This window comes from Anthonomus grandis, chromosome 16 (genome assembly GCF_022605725.1).
Source record: "Anthonomus grandis grandis chromosome 16, icAntGran1.3, whole genome shotgun sequence".
NCBI classification, from domain to species: Eukaryota; Metazoa; Arthropoda; class Insecta; order Coleoptera; family Curculionidae; genus Anthonomus; species Anthonomus grandis.
The window spans coordinates 17,800,325-17,818,902 of NC_065561.1; the positions used below are offsets into that span (position 1 = coordinate 17,800,325).

General features: G+C 31.9%; 2 protein-coding genes across 4 annotated transcripts; one reads left to right on the top strand and one right to left on the bottom strand.

Moving 5' to 3' along the window:
* Nucleotides 1-7,545: 7,545 nt before the first annotated feature.
* LOC126745762 (uncharacterized) lies at nt 7,546-14,416 on the bottom strand. 3 transcript variants are annotated; one of them, XM_050453749.1, is made up of 4 exons: nt 14,241-14,416; nt 8,177-8,987; nt 7,923-8,124; nt 7,546-7,838 (listed from the first exon to the last, which is right to left on the bottom strand). In XM_050453749.1, exons 1-4 carry the CDS (start codon nt 14,322-14,324, stop codon nt 7,643-7,645), a joined length of 1,293 nt encoding a protein of 430 aa, XP_050309706.1. In that variant the 5' UTR covers nt 14,325-14,416; the 3' UTR covers nt 7,546-7,642. The 3 variants fall into 3 exon arrangements, with proteins under 3 accessions (XP_050309706.1, XP_050309705.1, XP_050309707.1); XM_050453748.1 differs by having other exon boundaries at nt 14,202-14,415; XM_050453750.1 differs by lacking the exon at nt 14,241-14,416 and adding an exon at nt 14,020-14,127.
* Nucleotides 14,417-15,529: 1,113 nt separating this feature from the next.
* LOC126745671 (protein transport protein Sec61 subunit beta) lies at nt 15,530-18,049 on the top strand. Its single transcript, XM_050453626.1, has 3 exons — nt 15,530-15,697; nt 17,232-17,434; nt 17,824-18,049. Exons 1-3 carry the CDS (start codon nt 15,695-15,697, stop codon nt 17,909-17,911), a joined length of 294 nt encoding a protein of 97 aa, XP_050309583.1. The 5' UTR covers nt 15,530-15,694; the 3' UTR covers nt 17,912-18,049.
* The last annotated feature ends 529 nt before the right edge of the window (nt 18,050-18,578 follow it).

Genomic DNA, 18,578 nt, shown 5'->3' on the forward strand with positions numbered 1-18,578 from the left:
GATTCGACTCCAGATTTATCGCACGTAGATCAGTTATCGATAATTATCCGCTTTTGCTCTAGTGAAAAGGGTGGGCAAGTATATGGGAGATTTTTAGGATTTGTACCTATTTTCAGTCATACTGGCAAATCCCTGTCGGAGGTTGTTATAAATTTTTTGACAAAAAATACGCTGGATTTAAAATTTTGTCGTGGACAGTCATAAGACAATGCTAGTAATATGTCGGGGCAGTATAGGCCTTCAAGCATATATAAAAGAAATTACAAAGGTAGCTTTTTACGTGCCATGTTTTGCACACTCTTTAAATTTAGTTGGAGAATGTGCTGTTGACGATTGCCTTGATGCTACAAAGTTTTTTAATTTTTTGCAAAAATTGTACGCTTTTTTTGAGTCCTCCACACATCGATGGCATTTGTTTTTAGATAATATTGACAAAAACCTTACTGTCAAGTCGTTAAGTACCACTCGTTGGAGGAAACAGCTGCTTAAAAATGATGTCGGATGATCCATCAGAAAAAAAAGACATCAAGTTAGAAGCCATGGGACTTTCTAAACAAATGATAAAAATGGAGACTCTTGTAATGGCTACCTTTTGGAGCAAAATTTTAACTTAGACTTTTTGGGGAAGCTTCCAATATACTTCAAAAGCCAGGTCTGGATTTGTTGTTTGGTGAAAACATTTTAAAAGGGCTAAGCAGAAGTGTTTCCTGTTTCCGAGACCAATTTGACTTGTTTGAAGAAGAAGCCAAAAGTTTACTACCACAGGAAGAATATGAGTATTCTATGGGCAGGTCAAAACGACAAAAAAACTACCCGGACGGTAAAAATGAAATATTGAATGAATGAGAAGTATTTCGCACGCAGTCATTTTTAGTAATAGTAGATAAGCTGGTCAATGAATTAGAACGACGGTGGTAATGCAAATTCAGATCTTGCCCAGTTGTTTGGTTTGATTTCAAAACTTAGCTCTAATGTATGTTTATCTAAAACAGAAGTTGAAGAGTTTTCTGCAAAAGTAATAAGCGTGTACGCAGATGACCTAAATATTAATTTAACAGATGAGCTGGTATTTTTCTCGGAACTTCTTAAAACCTCTTCCGAAAAAATATGCAATCCACTTGATCTTTTAAGATATATCTTAGAACACCAATTAATTGACACGTTTCCTAACGTATATACGCTTTTGAAAATTTATCTATCGATACCAATAGCAAATTGTGAGTCTGAACGTTCCTTTTCCAAGCTAGTTTATATAAAAAATAAATATAGAGCCACAATGCAGGAGGAACATCTGTCTTCTTTAACATTAATGTGTATAGAAAGGGATGTTTTGAAGGATTTAGAGTTTAATGACGTAATAGAAGATTTTGTAAAACTGAAATTACGAAAAAAGGTATTTTAATATTCCTATTTTCAAAAAAACCTTTTCTTTTATATAAGTAATATATATGTAGTGTTATAAATATTTTTTGCATTTTATTTATAAGGGGCCCCTTGATCCATTATTAGCCCCGGGCCCCATAAAACCTTAATCCGGCCATGCTTCAGATATATCATCAACATCTGATAAAAGTGTTTCTGCTGCGAGTTTACTATCAGATGAACATGAAGTCTCAGAAATACAAATCTGCCAAGAAGTTGAGACTGTTGGGAGACATAATGAAGGTAAGTTACACAAAATAAAATAAGTCTTCATCATCTTCGATGCACCAGGAGAAAGGAAAAGAAGAATAACAGCTTATCAAAGTCAATGGATAAATTGAAATAAAAAGAAAAAAAAAATAAAGACAAAAATTTACATGTGCGAGGTAAAAAATACGTCGGATTTTCAAGAGAGAATGGAAAATATCAGCAAAATATAAGCAGAGGAGAAAGAAAACTAAAAGGTGGATGTAATTCAAATTTCTGTAGAAAGTCAAAAGTAAGAAAATGTTTTCAAATTACGGAAGCTCAGAGAGAAGTAATTTTTAATTACTTTTGGAGCGAAATGTCGTGGGATCAGAAAAAGGTTTACGTTGCTTCAACTGTCGAAAAAATTTCCGTGAAACGTAATACGCAAGAAAACTCAAGACGACGACAGGGGACTTTTTTGTATTGCCTAAATGGTGACAATAAAAAGCTCCAGGTATGTCGCACAATGTTTCTAAACACCCTTGCTCTTGGATACAAAACAGTCCAAGACTGGGTGAACCGTAGTGAATCAGGCATGCACCAGGACGAAGGCCGTAAAATAACTAAAAAGCGAGAAATTGCTTTACGCAGCACTTCAAGTATACAGCACGTTGATACGTTTTTAAATTCCTTACCTAAGCTACCCTCTCACTATAATAGAAAACATTCAAAAAAGCTGCTTTTGGAGCCAGTATTTAAAACAAAACTTGAACTTTTTAAGGTTTATCAAGAGTTTTGCTCAGAAAAAAATGTACCATCAGTCACCAGGAAATACTTTACGAGGAGATTTAAGGAATTAAATTTATCTATATATACTTTAAAAAATGATAAATGTAACGTTTGTACCTCTTATGAGAAAGGAAATCTAGCAGAAGGTGACTATCAAGAGCATATCAAAGGAAAGATCGCGCACGGGAGGAAAAACTGAAAGATAAAAGCGAGGCACTTTTAGATAATTGTATCTTAATTTCAATGGATCTGCAAGCAGTCAAATTATCTCCATACTTGCAGGCCAATGCTCTTTACTATAAGACAAAATTATGTTGCCATAATTTTACTATTTATAACATGAAAACGCATGATGCGTGTTGCTATTGGTTTTCTGAAGACCAAAACAGCGAGTTGAAAGCGTCTACTTTTGTTTCATGCTTGTTGGACTATTTAGAAAAAAAATGTGTTTTAACAAACGTTCCCATCATTATTTATTCGGACGGATGTACGTATCAAAATAGAAACAACATAATGGCGAATGCTATTTTAAACTTTTCCATTAAATTTGGAGTGACCATTTACCAAAAATTTTTAGAGTCCGGACATACCTACATGGAGTGTGACTCAGTCCACTCTACAATAGAACGAAAACTGCAAAATCGAGAAATTCATCTTCCTAGCGATTATTTGTCGGTTAGAGAAGCACGACGTAATCCTAGACCCTACGAAGCCGTCGAGTTGGATTTTAGTTTTTTTAGAAACTATTCGCTAGCAGGCCATTTAAGGTATTCTTCCATACGCCCAGGAAAATCTGCAGATGATCCTAAAGTTACTGACATAAAGTGCATAAAATACGAAAGTCTATTTCAGATTAAAACAGATTTTGATGGTGAATGGCAAACTTTGCCGGTGAGGCCGAAAAATCTTGAGGTAATAATGGAATATCCCAAGATGCATACTCAACAATGTAAAATTCCTGCAAGTAAATTTAAACACTTGCAAGAGTTAAAAAGTGTTTTGCCACGAGATGTCCATCACTTTTATGATAGTCTCCCTCATTTATAGGTCTGATATTTATAAGTTTGTTTTTTGAGTTTCGTTATTAAAAGCACAATATTTTTTAGTGTAGAAGAAGTAGTCTATAATGCCATCCAATATTTTTTGGTTCATTTAGTTATTTTGGAAATAAAACTTACAAAAAATATATGATTTGTTAGAGCGTAGGGGCAAAAACGATTAACTTGGTATATTTTCAATGTTTTTACGAATGATTCAAATGCGTGTTTTGGTTTTAATAGCCGTGTTTCGTCCTATAGTAGGCCTTCCTCAGGGCGAACAGATAAATCAAAGGTTTTCGTTAGACTGCAAAAAATGTTTTTGATGAATTCATTTGGTTTATTCGTTTTTGAGCATATCAAACTGCTGGTGTGTAATCAACAAAAATAATAAATAATTAGTTCATAATATAACTAGAAACGTTGGAATTAAATGAAAAAAAGTTTTGAAGAGCTTGGATTTTAATTGACCTCTTATCCAACTTGACCCGTAAAAGTTAAACTACGTAAAGTTTGTTTAAAAACTGTATTTAAAAAATAACTATAACAAAATATAAACATACAAGTTATAATACATTATACATATGTAACTAAAACAATATTCATTTAAATATATAAATCAAAAAAGTACAAAAAACATGTACATTTTATATTTTAAAAGTAAACACTTACTTTATTTTAAATTCGGATTAACGAGGGGCAGGGGAACCTAAGATTTTAAATCCTAGTAATTTTTTTTTTAATAAAATGAAATGCTTTTAAGCCAAGTTAACAAAAAAAAATGTCTAAATGCAAAATATATAGGGAACCAACAAAAATTATAAATAAAACAGGAATAAAATTAACAGGTCAGCTGCAATTGAATTAAGAAAAAAATATCTCTTGCTCAATGCTCAAAAAACTCAATTGCTCTACTATAAAAATTGCACACTATCAGACAAAAGCAGAAAAACCAGAATAAAAATTGATATCGTTAATTCCACATTATACAATATAATTTCCTATTAAGTGGTTTAATCAATAGAAGGAGACTACTAGAGATATTATCCAGTTTTAGGACTTAGAGCATAGTACATAACAGTACTGAGCAAGGTGACATCGAAGAACATGGACGCCTCTCTTGTATGGCTAGACTCCAGCAAGGCATTTGTCATGAGATGCTGTTGGTTAAGCTGCACTATTTTGAATCCCCTACTCGGGTCTGTAAATTGTTTTCAGCATTTCTCAGGAGGTATATGGATTGCAATCAAATTGGAGTTCCATTAAGTTCCATTCTTGGTACACTCATTTTTATTTTTTATATTTCAGATCTGCTATTACAGGTTCGCCCTGACTCCATTCACCTTTATGCTGATGACACCCAGTTCCTTCCGTTTGCATTTAGACCTGGGATCGAAGGTTTGACTGTTGTATGTAGAAAACGAAGAAGATTCACTTGATAATTGGATCTGAGTCTATTAAAGCCAAATTTAATCTCTACAATTTTTCCTGGCCTTCATATAAATAAAGAAATTTTTCAATCTGTGGAAGAAGCTAGAACTGGAGGCTTATTTTTAATATTTAAAATTCCGATACCTTCCCCAACAGAATCTCTCCATTTTTATCTCAGATTAACTACTGTGATGTTGTATACTACAGCTTCCTTGAAGGCTGTTTCGCATATAGAGCAGCTGTTTTTCTTCAAACCATTTATTAATTATTAATATGATTGTCCTCAATCGGTCTGCGCTTAAAAACCTTTAATCAGGGATTCTGCAACAAACGATGCTGTCCACACTAATCCCGTTAAAAAATATTGGACGGGACATAAAAAATTCCAAATAAAACCATGACAGGAGATGATAGAAAGGTAAGACTAAGAGCGGAGACTCAAATTTATATTTTTTCTGGTACTACCCCAATACATGGTAAAAAAACAATGTCTCAATAAAATCGTTGGTTAAGGACCATCAAAAATGATTTTAAAATTTGGACAAAGAGACCAACCCAAAAAAAATGTGCAGAGTGTAAGACCGATTTAGAGACATTGGGGAATAAAATGTTGGACGAAGTATATGAAAAAGTTTTAGAAGAATCTAATGAATGAATGTTGTTAGGTTTAATCAATGCCCTCCATGGCTTGTTACATATTCATAATGATCCCATTGTTTGCTGTTAAATTTCAAATGAGTATAAAGAATCTAACTTAATTTACAGGGTTGCTAAATCAGGTAATCCTCATACTGCCGAGTATCTGAAGACAGTTTATAAGCATCAAATGCAGATGCTATAAATTATGCTGAAACTTGTTTTAAAGAGGAAATGGATCAATAATGCGCAGAACACTTTTAAAGGACAATCCAGAATTGGATGTTATACAACGGTTATTCAGCTCATATTCATTCGCTTGCTGAGGATTTTTTGATTGGGACAATCTCGAAACTGGCTTTTTAGAAATGCGCCCTAAGATACTAGGTCTGCAACGAATTTTCTCCACATTTGTACTGGTGCTCTCTAAATTGAGAAATCGATTAGGTACTGATATTTATATATCAGTTTAAAGAAAGTAATTATTTTTATCAAAAGCTGACAGGAATTTGAAGTTGTGTATAGCTTTCAATTATTTTTCATATGAAAAAGAGAAAATCTCAAATTTTAATGGTGAAAGAGCCTTTCCAGAGATTTTTGTGTACTAAATAGTCTGGAAAGGTAGTATAAAGTGATATTTTAAACAAGATTTTAGTGGGAGCAGAAGTAGAGCCCATTTGTATATGATCTTTTTAACACGGTATTGAAGAGGGTCAGAGGCAAAGGACCTATAGGTTCCAGAAAAGAGCTCCCTGAAAAGCAAGAGAGCCTGGAATAGAAAATTTCTTTATTGCAGTATTATACAAAAATGTTAAATATTTAAGGGATGATGCAAACAGAATATTATTTTGCTTTAAATGAAAATAACTAGATAAAGCTAAAAGAAACCTGGAATAAGTAATTGAATCAATATAATTGAGTTTTTCAAAAGAGAGGGGGATTTAGAGGATTTAGCTGACTTAACCAATACAATTCGACCTAATATGTGATACATCTGATTCATGATAATTCATAAATTGATTCTATAAATTTAAAATAATTAAATAAATTTGTCTTCAGTTTACCAGTACGAACTATATTATTCGATATTTTCCATCCATTCCTGGTAGTAAAAGAGATCAGATGTTACAAATATTTGACAGATTTATCCTGAAGAACTTAGGCAACGATAATTATAATTTTTTTTTTGTCATAATTTGATGATTTAGTTTTTCTACTTTTGTCCCTGTTATTCTCAGTTTATTTTATTAATATGTTCAGTAAAAGGTGATTATTTCCTTGAATTAAAAACTAATTAAACATCGTTAATTTTCAGTATGCATAAAGCTCCTCTCTGATTAATTTGATTTGCGTACAATCCTTTTTTGTTGTCATAGAATTATTTAGAAGAAGAAATGTGACATTTAGTTTTTCTATTGGTAATTATTAAAATGCAAGTAATAATTATTATATTACAATGGCCCCACGATTATTTTGACAAGAACCCTATTAAAATATTCATGATGCCATTATTAGACCTTAATGCCTTGGCTGGTTACAAAATTACTATATAAAATTTCTACAATTTTAGGCAGCCGCATAACTCCGATATTTAAAGATTATTCCTATATAATTCGGGGGACAGAGATTAAATTTATAAAGTCCTATAACTACTAAATACAATTCAACTTACACACGCGGTTTTTGATTGATAATATTTTCGATATTGCATATAGATTTTTTAAATGCCCAAAAGTAAAAATATAGGACGCACTGTATAGATCACAATAATACTTTTTTTCACAACACCCAGTGACTTATTAACTAGAATAAGAGCAAATTCAATATTAAAGTCACCAATTAATATGGGGATCATCTAAAAACTACTTCAAGGAGGTTTTCTATTACAGTTTCAGTTTATAAGATGATCCCATGCCTTTAAATAGTTGTTATCCTATGTCATGACTGAACTCATTGTCGGTCTTTGGAAAATTCTACAAATATATTAGTGGCTTACTTTAATAACCATAATAAATACTTCCAGGTACAATACTCCGTAACATAAACTTGAGAAACTTAGTTTTTATTGTTAGGCCACCCTGAAAACGAGTGGCTACAATATCAAATTAAAAAAAAAAATAACAAAGAAAAGAATTCTTTCAATGTACTTTTGACGTGTGGGCTTTCAAGTACCCTTGACTCTTAAAGTACCTATTGCACCTCTCACATTTAAAGCTCCGATACAGAAATTGATTTTTTAACGTTGGATTAATGTAAGGCATGTCTCTTGTCCTACACCTTGCGTTGCTCGGTGAAAAGATCTTTCTGGATCCCAATGGGTATGTAGATACCAGTCTAGAAAGGAAATTATGTGAGAATTAACTGCACTAGTCATTTAATACTAGACTGGGAAAAGCATGATTTTTTGGTAATTTTTACCTGTCCAGTAATTTAACAGATGGAGATGATGTTACCCCCAAACTAAGCAGGTCATGATCTGCAGGTCTGGTTGACCCATGATAGGAACTTAATGATTGATTTGCTTGTAGTTTGGCCTCTTCAGAGTCTGACAAAGATTCCTCTTTCTTAACATTTACCTCTTCAATAGTTGTTTCCAGATAATCTAGGGGATTGCCAGGTTCTAAAAAAATATCAAGAATTTCAACTGTATTATGCTTACAATGCTTATTTACCATCCTCATCTTCGCTATCAGATAACTCTTTTTTAACTTTAATATCAGGCTCTATTAAGACATGTTCAAATCTTTCTTCCTTTATGACAATATCCTGATCCTCCTCGCTATCATATTCACTCAAATTGTCGTCATCTTCTGATCCGAACAAACTATCACACTCAAATTTATGCCTATTTTCTATAACATACAATATATGATTTCTGAAGTCTGTGAAGTCTCTTTTAAAAAAATTTGCTGAGAATGCAGTCAGTTTATCCAAGGGGGTGGATTCGATGTTCGAGTTTGTATCCAAGTTGAAGCTAAATTCATAGTTTTTTGTGAAATTAATGATGTTCTTTAGACCACCCCTTTGGATGTCAAAAGAACTTTGGAATGGTTTATCTCTTTCTTTTTTAGGCCTATTCAAAAGCTGTTGCAATAAAGAACATCTCTGTCCTTTTGTGATTCTTTGTTTTCTTCTCAGAGAACTGTTTCTAGGAGTATGCTGTTGTAGACTTTGACTTGATGTTTCTATACTTTGATCAAGAACCTCCTCCTGCTGATCTTCCTTGTGACACAGATTTTGAATTTTTATATCTGGTAATTTTTCCAACTCAACACTGAGGTCAGTGCATTCTACAGTTTCATAGTTTCGAATCCTTGCACTGTCCTCGAAAATGTCGTCATGGTGGAAATTTGTTAGTTTTCCGAGGTAACTTTGGATAATTTTTGTACTTTGCTTGCACATGTTTAGGAAGTGATACGAGACCCTGAGTTTGTTTGCACATTTTTCGCATATTTCTGAAGAGATTTGGTCATTTGAAATTACCTGAAAACCAACCAAAAACTGTTACGGATAATGATTGATAATAGTAAAATTAGCATGAAATTTAAATGGAAAGCTTTATAAAGTGACAAGGGACATGTGTATTGTCTTACAAGCTTCCAAAGAGTGATTTTAATGATTACATTAAACAAAACACAGACTCATGACTATGCACTTTTAGGTGCTATTAAAAAAAAATTCCCAAATCTCTGACAATAACAGTATACTTAAAATTAATAAGATTCTTTGAAAACACTTATATAATCACTTGAAACAAACTAAAATATCATTGATAAATACAAACACTAATTATACCAAGGAAAAGTGGTGTCAACTTAATAATACCATTATCTCACACTTATCTAAAACCATCTGGAAAACTGGAACTAAAATTATGTGTATTAGGATATTTAGAAATAAAACCTATAACTAAAATTTATAAATAAACTATAAACTAAATTTTTAAGGAATTTAATAGTGTTTATGAATATTGTGCTGCTAATGCTTGGAATGTAGTTCACCTTCTTATATAAGAATTTTATTTAAAATGAATTATTTTTCATAGAAACAAAATAGAATCAAAACTGGGAAAAAGCTGACAAGAATTTAAAGTCGTATAAGTCTTTACATTTTTTCTTAAGTGAAAAAGAAAAAATCTTAAATTTTAATAGTGAAAGAGTCTTTCCATAGTTTTTTGTGTACTAGACAGTCTGGAAAGGTAGGATACAGTGGTATTTTAAAGAAGATTTTAGTGGAAGCAGAAGTAGAGCCCATTTGTACATGACCTTTTTAACAAGGGATTGAAGAGGGTCAAAGGATCTATTATAGGTTCCAACGGAGGGTTCCCTGGGAAAGCAAGAGAGCCCGCAAGAAAAAATTTATTTATTGTAGTTTTATACAAAAATGGTAAATATTTATTTAAGGGATAATTAAAACAAAAGGAGGTTATTGCTTTACCACTTGTTTTATTTGTTTTTTACTGATTCTATAGTAAGATCACAGTTGTATGTGATGTTAACACAATCTGACTTATGTATTCTGATTTGTGAATATCCAGCATATCAAGAAACTCTCTATACCTTAGTTTCCCCTAACTTTTGTCCTAAAGCGCAACTATAGTCCAAAGACAGCGTAAATTTAAAAAAATCACGTGTATGTTATCCCCACTTAAACGAACGAAAAATGCAGCTACGCGCAAAGACAACTTTACTATTGAAACTGCCTAAAGAAGTTGTTCCAGTTGCCGTCCGCATGGTCCCAGACGCAGAGTGATTACAAGATCAAACGGCTCAGTTAAGTGTGATTTTCATAACCTGCGAACTTTGTGCTGTCCATCCCTTACGATAAAGATTTTCCTGTATATTTATTTATATGTTTCTGCTTATTAAAGATGTTTGAAATTGATATAACCTTAATTTATTTTTTTTAAATATTTTTGTTTACGAAAAATGGCAACTTGGAACCTAACAATGACCACTGGACCATTGTTGGGATATAGTTTCTTAAAGATTAATATTAACCTATTATAGGTGCCAGACTAATAATTGTTATGTGCCAAAAAATAAAACATTGCATTTTTTAGCTTTTAAAAAACAAATTATTGCATTTTTATTCTTTTTCAGATGCCTAGATCAAAATTGGAACGTAGAAAAGTAGGGGCGAGGCCCTATATATAATAGGGGATATTCTGAAAAGGTTTTGGAGCAGTGCATTGGAGATATAAAAAATGGAAAAATGTCTCAAAGAAAAGCTTCAGAGACCTATAATATTCCGCGCAGCACTATTATTTCAAAACTAAAAGCAATAAAAAATAACTGTATAAACCCACCAGGACGGAAATGCGTTTTTACTGAGGAAGAAAAACAGTATTTTGTTCAACACTGTATTGTGATGTGTGAGTTTGGCTTTCCCGTGACTCCATTTGATTAAAGATGTGTTAAGATGTATTTGGATAGTACCGGGCCCAATGAATCAAGGTTTCAAAATAATTTTCCGGGAAAACGTTGGATAGAAGGCTTTTTACTGCGGAGAAAAGGGGATTTGTCGAAGAGGCTTTGTAGTAACATTAAGAGATGCCGAGCTGCTGTCGATGATCAAATTATAAACAAATATTTTGACCATTTAGAAGCCGAAGTTCAAGGGGTTTCTCCAACAGCGATATTTAACTACGACGAAACTAATCTGGTAGATGATCCTGGCAAAAAAACTGTTTTAAGTAAGCAAGGCTGCAAATATCCGGAACAAATTAAAAATTCCACTAAAGCGGCAGTTTCTATTATGATGTGTGGCAATGCTGCAGGTGAATTATGTCCTCCATATGTTAACTATAAGGCCGAAAAAATGTGGGATACGTGGACCGGGGGTGGACCTGCAGGAACCAGATATAATAGAAGTAAAAGTGGATGGTTTGATGGATCTAGCTTTGAGGACTGGTTTATGTCAATTCTATTTCCCATGATAAAGCGCAGTAGATTTGAAAAATCTGTCATGATCGGAGATAACTCAAGCTCACATATAAGTCCCAAGGTTATTAAATTATGCGAGGAACATAACATTGCCTTTGTAGCATTGCCACCAAACTTGACTCACTTAACTCAGCCGCTGGATATTTCTTTTTTCCGACCTTTTAAAATTCATTGGCGAAAAGTGTTGGATGAGTGGAAAAGCTCTTCTGCTGGAAGAAGACATCCTACAGTCCCTAAAGACGCGTTTTTCCATCCCTTTTAAAGGAATTGTTTGGGAGAACAAAAGAAAATGCTGCAACCAATTTACACTCTGGTTTTAGAAAAGCATGGATTTATCCTTTCAGTCGGGATCAGGTTTTAGCTAGACTTCCCAGCAGCAACAGGGTTAATGAGTCTTCTGATTATGATTTAATCAATAAATCGTTTACAGCTTTTCTTGAAAATGTCAGAAACTCAGAAACTGTTCCCCGGATTATCAGGAAAAAGAAAAAATTAAATGTTGAGCCAGGCAAAAGTATAGGACCAGATGATATCAATGAGTCTAGTACTTCTGGAACAGAAAAAAAGAAAAAAGTAAGCAGCTTAATAAATTTGCATTGAGTGATTCAGAGGAAGAAAGTTTAGGAGAAATTACTTTAGGCTCTAGTGATATGCTACCAACCTTCATTGATGAACCTTCGTCACAAAATAATCAATCTAGTACAATATCTAAAAGCAATTTTGTTATAATCATTTTTGAACAAAAACATTTTCCGGGTGTGGTTGAGAAAACAACAAAAAATGGGTACATGGTCAGCTGCATGGAACGAATTGGGAATCTAAGTGGCCAATACAAAAGGATGTCCTAAAATACTCTAAAGAAGATATTGTAAAGTAAATAGAAAGTCCAAAATTATTTTCTAAGAGTAGACAACTGTATTTAGTTGCAGAATTGCAAAAAGATTAGGCTAGCTAGAACACTTTAACTTTTTTAGTTAATTTAAAAACAAATCTTGTGTGTTTTGTTAAAGATAAATCTTGTGTTCTCTACTAATTTTGACTGTAAAATGTTTAACCTAAAAATTTGATTTTACTTTTACATATGAGGAGTTATAAGTTTTCTTTTTTTGGTAATTGAAGTGCTTGGATATGATTGATCGGATATTGAAAAGTATGTTAATTTACCCTAAAATACCTTTTTTTTAAAATAAATTTTCACTTTAAAATCTGAGTTTTATTTTTTATTATCGGTTTTCTGAACCATAGTTGTGTTTCAGTATACCAACTTTGATCCAATGCATCATTTAGATGATATAATCATTCTGGACCATAGTTGGGTGTAACTACAGGTCCAACATTGTACCACTTATTTTTTATTTATTTTGCTTTATATATAAGGTCTATTTATAATTTGTTTAAAAAAGCTAATAAGGTCACCTAACAGGAACATATCTTAAAACAAACATTTAGTCTATAGGGCTTTGTACGCTTGTAAAGCAAGAGGAAATCTAAAAAGTGGACTATTGTTATGGGAAATTACAGTATATTTTTTTTTCAGTTTTGTTCATGTTTAATAGTAAGATATTGACTAATAGAGTACAGGCAGTGGTTAGGTACAACAGCAACTATAAGTTAAAGCTTTCCACTGCTCTGGTAGGTGTCTAATGTAGCAAAATATACAACATATATCTTAAATAAAGATGATTTTTTTATATTTGCTATAAGAAACTTTTATTACAGATGGAGTTTCCTTTTAAGCAGTTCAAAATCTTAACTGAACCAGTAAACTGGAATAGTCATATATAAAAACAGAGACCAGTTTACATTTGCAAACTTTTTATGATAATTTACCACACAGCTATACACATTTAAGCATCAGAACATTCAGCTCTGTTGATAGAAAAGGCATATTATTTTCTACAAGAATTCCTGAAGGGTGCATTAAATTAGTATGACAATTTTAACTGTCTTTTCAATTCCTACATTTTTGTAACATAATTACTGCAGTCATATTATTTTGACAGTCCTTGTTTATAATTTTGTGTATAGTATAAGTATAGGTACAAGATATTTTATCTTTATCTAATTTTTTTTGTTTTTAGTTGTAGAATTTTATATTAATGTTCTTTTATGAGAAAATTCCAGCAGCTTATGTATCTTTTTTTCTTAAATTATAAGAAAACTGTTGTGAAATGCTTCTTCTGCGACTATTAAGTTTGATGGTAAAATGAGTCTAAAAACAATTAAAAGAAAACTAATATAAGTCACTGAACTGTAGAATTACCTAGGTATTATCTGTTTTAGTTAAAATAATTTACATGTATTAGTGCCCTAAAGAGGTCACCAGTTTTAAAGAAGTTCTGTTTATATATTATGCATTTATGGATAAAAGTGTATGTTCTGTTCATAATAATATCGAATTACTTCATAAAAGTGAAAAATAACAAGTCTACCTTCTTTTTTACAGTTTAAATTATTTATTCTGTATTGTGCCATAGTCATAAATCTGTCAGTTTAATCTAGACACATTTATGATTATTTTGATTTATTATTTGACTGGTAAAGGGGGCCACTAATTTTTAATAAATTACCTTTCATCCAGTCTGGTATTTTAAATATTAGAACGTATTATTAAGTTTACCTACAGCTAGGGCTATTTAAACAATCATCCTGAATAGTACACCACTGATTTTACTACCTGTGTCAAAAGGAAATAGAAAAATCAATAGGTCAAATTAGACATTTAAATCGAAAGATGTGTGGAAACGCTCACCAAATTAGCGCAGATTTTCAGTTTTTCACTTAAACTAACCGAATCGAAGTCAACGGTGTCTACGGGCACAAGGGGAACTCCACTTTGAACGCAAATTCTACACAATTTTTCCAAAAAATACATTTGAAAAAATATTCGGGACTGTCAATCAAAGGAATCATATATGTCAAAGTGTCACCTGCCCGACTGTCCCCTCCCCCCACACTCACACTACCGAGGGCCAATAGTAAACAAAAACATTTCAGGAATGATTTGATTTGTCGTTCTTCTTCTTCTCTTCTTCTTTTTCTTGAACTGGTGTGAGTTGATAAGATTTAAATGTCATATGGCTCATTTTTTTGTGATGCTACTGGACTAAGTTATTATTAAATCTTTACTGCAATTAAAGCTTCATCCGCATGCGGCGAATACTTTGAATAAAATAAATTAAAAGGTTTAGTAAGAAGAACAAGATTTTACTAAAGCCTTCGACTATGTAAATCATGGGTGATTGAACAATTTAAGACCTTTAAGAAGCTTATCTTAAGTCCATTAAATTAAAACAAACAAAAAATTGGATAAGTCATTTTTTAACAATAAAAACGAAAATTTATCTTGTATATGGAGCACGATTTTCCTATGCTTCTATTTACTTATGGACACACATATTAAAAGTATACTAGAGTATTATCGCGTACTAATCACTTTCATATTAATCTAAAATATTTTTACTTTATTCCTATATTAAATTTAAAAAAATTGCCTCCTTTAATTTAGGAACGTTGACGTTTATAAATAACTGTCAAATTATTGACATTTGACACACAATTCATTCCAGGAGAATCAAACACTACAGCGTTGCCCGATTGTGAGGCTATTTTTTTAGCTGTCATTCCTTATATATTATTTTGTTACATAAAGGTGTCAGGCCAGTTGGTTTACTTTGTTTAAAGTTTTATTTCAATGTCGATTTTTTATACAAGGACTTTATAGTAACTTGTATCACCATTAACTTTCTTAATAACTGCCGACTTTTACCTAAACTTTATGGACTTTTATCCAGTATGGCAACATTGCCGTAATTCCTCCTGCAAAATTGACATATTGGAGAGTTTTCGCATAGTAATGTTTTGAAAATGACGTCATTTAATAAGAAGTCTTTTTGATTTTTTAGGGCAAAATATGGTTCATCCAAAAATTTTGTTGTTTTAAAATATTCTATAGACCGTACTCTTTCTATTAAGTAAATATTTTTTTGCAATATTAAAAAAAATCCTGATTTGCCTGTGTGGAACTCTAGGAGCTCCCATCAATGACGTAACAGCTGTAAGTGAATATATTGTTGACATGTCAAATCTCGTGGAGCCGCGTGGAACTGTGACGTGTCAAAATTTGGAGTTGGTGACCTGAAAGTTTCATTTTTTGATCAGATCAGTTTTGGCTGTATTTGAGTGCTCAAAGTCTTCCCTCATAGTTATAAGTTAAACTAGTTATTTTTTTGTTATTAGTACATAATGGTAAGCATAAACCTTTACATGTAACATGTTCTAGTAGAACAGGAATAAGTAATGAAAAGCTCAAATAATTTTTTAAGTTATCAATGTAAAACAATTATTTTCTTGATAAATCATATGTTTCCTACAATCCCTCAAATTAAAGAATGTGCTGTGTTAGATGCTGCTTTCCAAACTTCCAATTGGAAATTTCTCTTATGTACCATATTGAACATCCTATAACAATAATTTATATTTTACTTCAATGTATTTAAAATATTGCATCCAGTGATATTTATTCAAATTGTTGAAGTTCCTTTTAGGAATAAATAACCTAAATATCTATGCTTCTGTTGTTCGAGAAAATGCTAAATAATTTGTGTCTCGGAAAATGTGCTAGCTACTAAGATTCAAGAATTTATTCACGCTATTACATACAGCTTACATAGATCAACAAAATATAATATAAAATTAATTAAAAAGACATTTTTAAAGACTTTGTTCGGAGCACTATGGCATTCCATTGTTTAACCCTCCTTGCTGCTATCACAATGTAATAAATTCACCTTCACATGCAAACAGTAAGTTCACATAGTAGACAAATAGCAAATTATTATTCTACCTCTAAATTATGTATTGTTTTTTTAAATACTTTTAACATGTTGACTGCCGGATTTATATCAGAACTTGGGTCAGGTGCACCGGGAGTGTTTTATTAATTTTGTTTTCTATTAAGTAGAATTTAGATCCAAATATAGTAGCAAGAGACACTTTTTTTTTGTATTTGACCTTGTTTAGAAGCATGTATAATATGTATACACGCTGAGCAGTATTATTTTTAATCAATCTGTGCCGTGTGTAAATACTATACACAACCGCTAAAATTTATACATATGCCTGTCCAGGTAAACCACCAATATGTGTTGAATGTTTTTTTGTAATTCATTAAGCCAAATTAAAGTAATAAAGGGGTTTTCCATATTTTTATCAATTATGCCACTTTTTCTACAATGTTTTAAATATTTGGTGTATTTTTCCATTAGTTTAGAAGTAATTTTTAGTTATCACCTTCTATTTTATTTTTAATAAAACGTTTTCCAATTTACTTTATGTTACATTTCCTAACCTAAAATGTGGTATTTTCTTACTAAAAAACAAAGAAAATCCTCTCCAACTTAGACCCACATTATTGGACACTTTTTTGCAATATAAATTTTAAAACAGCTATATTTTCAAAAAATAGAAAAATATTTTCACGCCAATCACATTATATGTTAGTCCTACGCCGGAGCAATAGAGAACCCATAAGAAATACACGTAATGTGTGCGTAAATCGTATACACGCGGCCTGCAGTCATCAATAGAACTATGTATATATTTTATACACATGGCAGTCAACATGTTAATGAGCATCTGAGTAAATACTCTAAAAAACATATTCTTCAAATCTATCTTTATATTATGAGATACAAAAAATTCTATCTTCCCGAATCTTCTTACTAAAATAACTCAAGCAATAAGCTATTGAATTCATCATTCATTCTGTCATAATTATTAGCCTGCTCCTGCAAGTGCAACCTCAGTTGGGGCTGGAGGTAGGTCTCCCACGAAAGGCGCAAGTGGACCAAGAGCGAGTGCCGGTGGTGGTACAGTAAGGCAAAGAAAGACCACCACCACAACTACCACTGCCAGAAGGAACACTGGTGCTGGTACTGGCGGTATGTGGAGGTTCTACACTGACGATTCGCCTGGCATCAAAGTGTATGTAGATGGGTATATTTTAATAACTTATACTGCTAGTGTTAATATTTTAAAATTGATTACTTTCTTATGAATGATTGAGGTGTGAGTATCCTATTTGTTATTGATAATATTGACTGAGTTTAATGGAAATATCTTTGATTTAAATAGATAGAGGATTTCTGACAAGATATTTAATATTGACAAGAAAAAAAAAACATTTAACAACAATATTAATGTTACTGAAGAGTAAAAGTATTGTATTATATATTCTTAGATCTCTTACATCATTACAAATTTTGTAGACAAAAAGTGGTTTTTATTTATTTTTTGTTGACTAGTTGTTGATTGTTTAGATATTATAAAAAATATATTGCGATAGGTTATAATTTAAGACTTATTTGTTACAGTGGCCCAGTTCCAGTACTAGTTATGTCCCTGCTCTTCATTGCATCAGTATTCATGCTGCACATCTGGGGCAAATACACCCGGTCTTAATTTAGTTAGTTAGGTTTTCATTCCTTAAGTATAGTTTAATATATTTAAGATTTATATTTACATTTATTTCATTGCATTTTTATCGCTTTTTCTTAAGAATTACTTTAAATAAATTATTATAGTTTTTTTCCTATATAAGTTGGTTTTATTATTATTACTTTTATGGAGTAAAAGTCAAGAAGATTTCAACTGTAAGATGCAATATCTCTTACGTTAAATCGAGTTTTTTTTCCAAAATTTTCTAATGGTAAGTAGCTTTGTATTAATCACCTACTTTCATAAAATTTATCTATATGATAACTCTCTAATTGGTTAGAGATTGTCTCTTGGAGAAGCTGAGTATATAGCCACCGTTTATAGATTACAAATTTTAATCTATATAGCCAATGCTGAAGGTCTACATAACTTACTCTATATATGAAAGGGTACTTTAATATGAAGCGGTATCACCTTAGAAAAATATCTCTAGCTTAATGAGTTTGAAAGGAAAAGGTCGATATCTCGCATTTTATGGGCATTATCGGGAAAATTCCAACAGATTTGACTTAGTTTCGTCCTTCTGAATCCAACGAGACCATCTGCAAGGCCGTACCTCTCGTATTAGCTGAGATCTCGCATTTTTAGAGGTCAAAAAATGACTCCGAATTTTTAAAATGCTCTCATTCTC

What these genes read in the sequence shown, in the direction of transcription:
- LOC126745671 (XM_050453626.1), top strand. An exon ending in GATTCGCCTGGCATCAAAGT is followed by an intron (nt 17,435 to 17,823) that starts GTATGTAGATGG and finishes TATTTGTTACAG; the next exon opens with TGGCCCAGTTCCAGTACTAG.
- LOC126745762 (XM_050453748.1), bottom strand. Translation starts at nt 14,324, where the DNA reads ATGTATTTTTTGGAAAAATTGTGTAGAATTTGCGTTCAAAGTGGAGTT. An exon ending in TGAAAATCTGCGCTAATTTG is followed by an intron (nt 8,988 to 14,201) that starts GTGAGCGTTTCC and finishes GTTGGTTTTCAG; the next exon opens with GTAATTTCAAATGACCAAAT. An exon ending in TCTGTTAAATTACTGGACAG is followed by an intron (nt 7,839 to 7,922) that starts GTAAAAATTACC and finishes TTTCCTTTCTAG; the next exon opens with ACTGGTATCTACATACCCAT.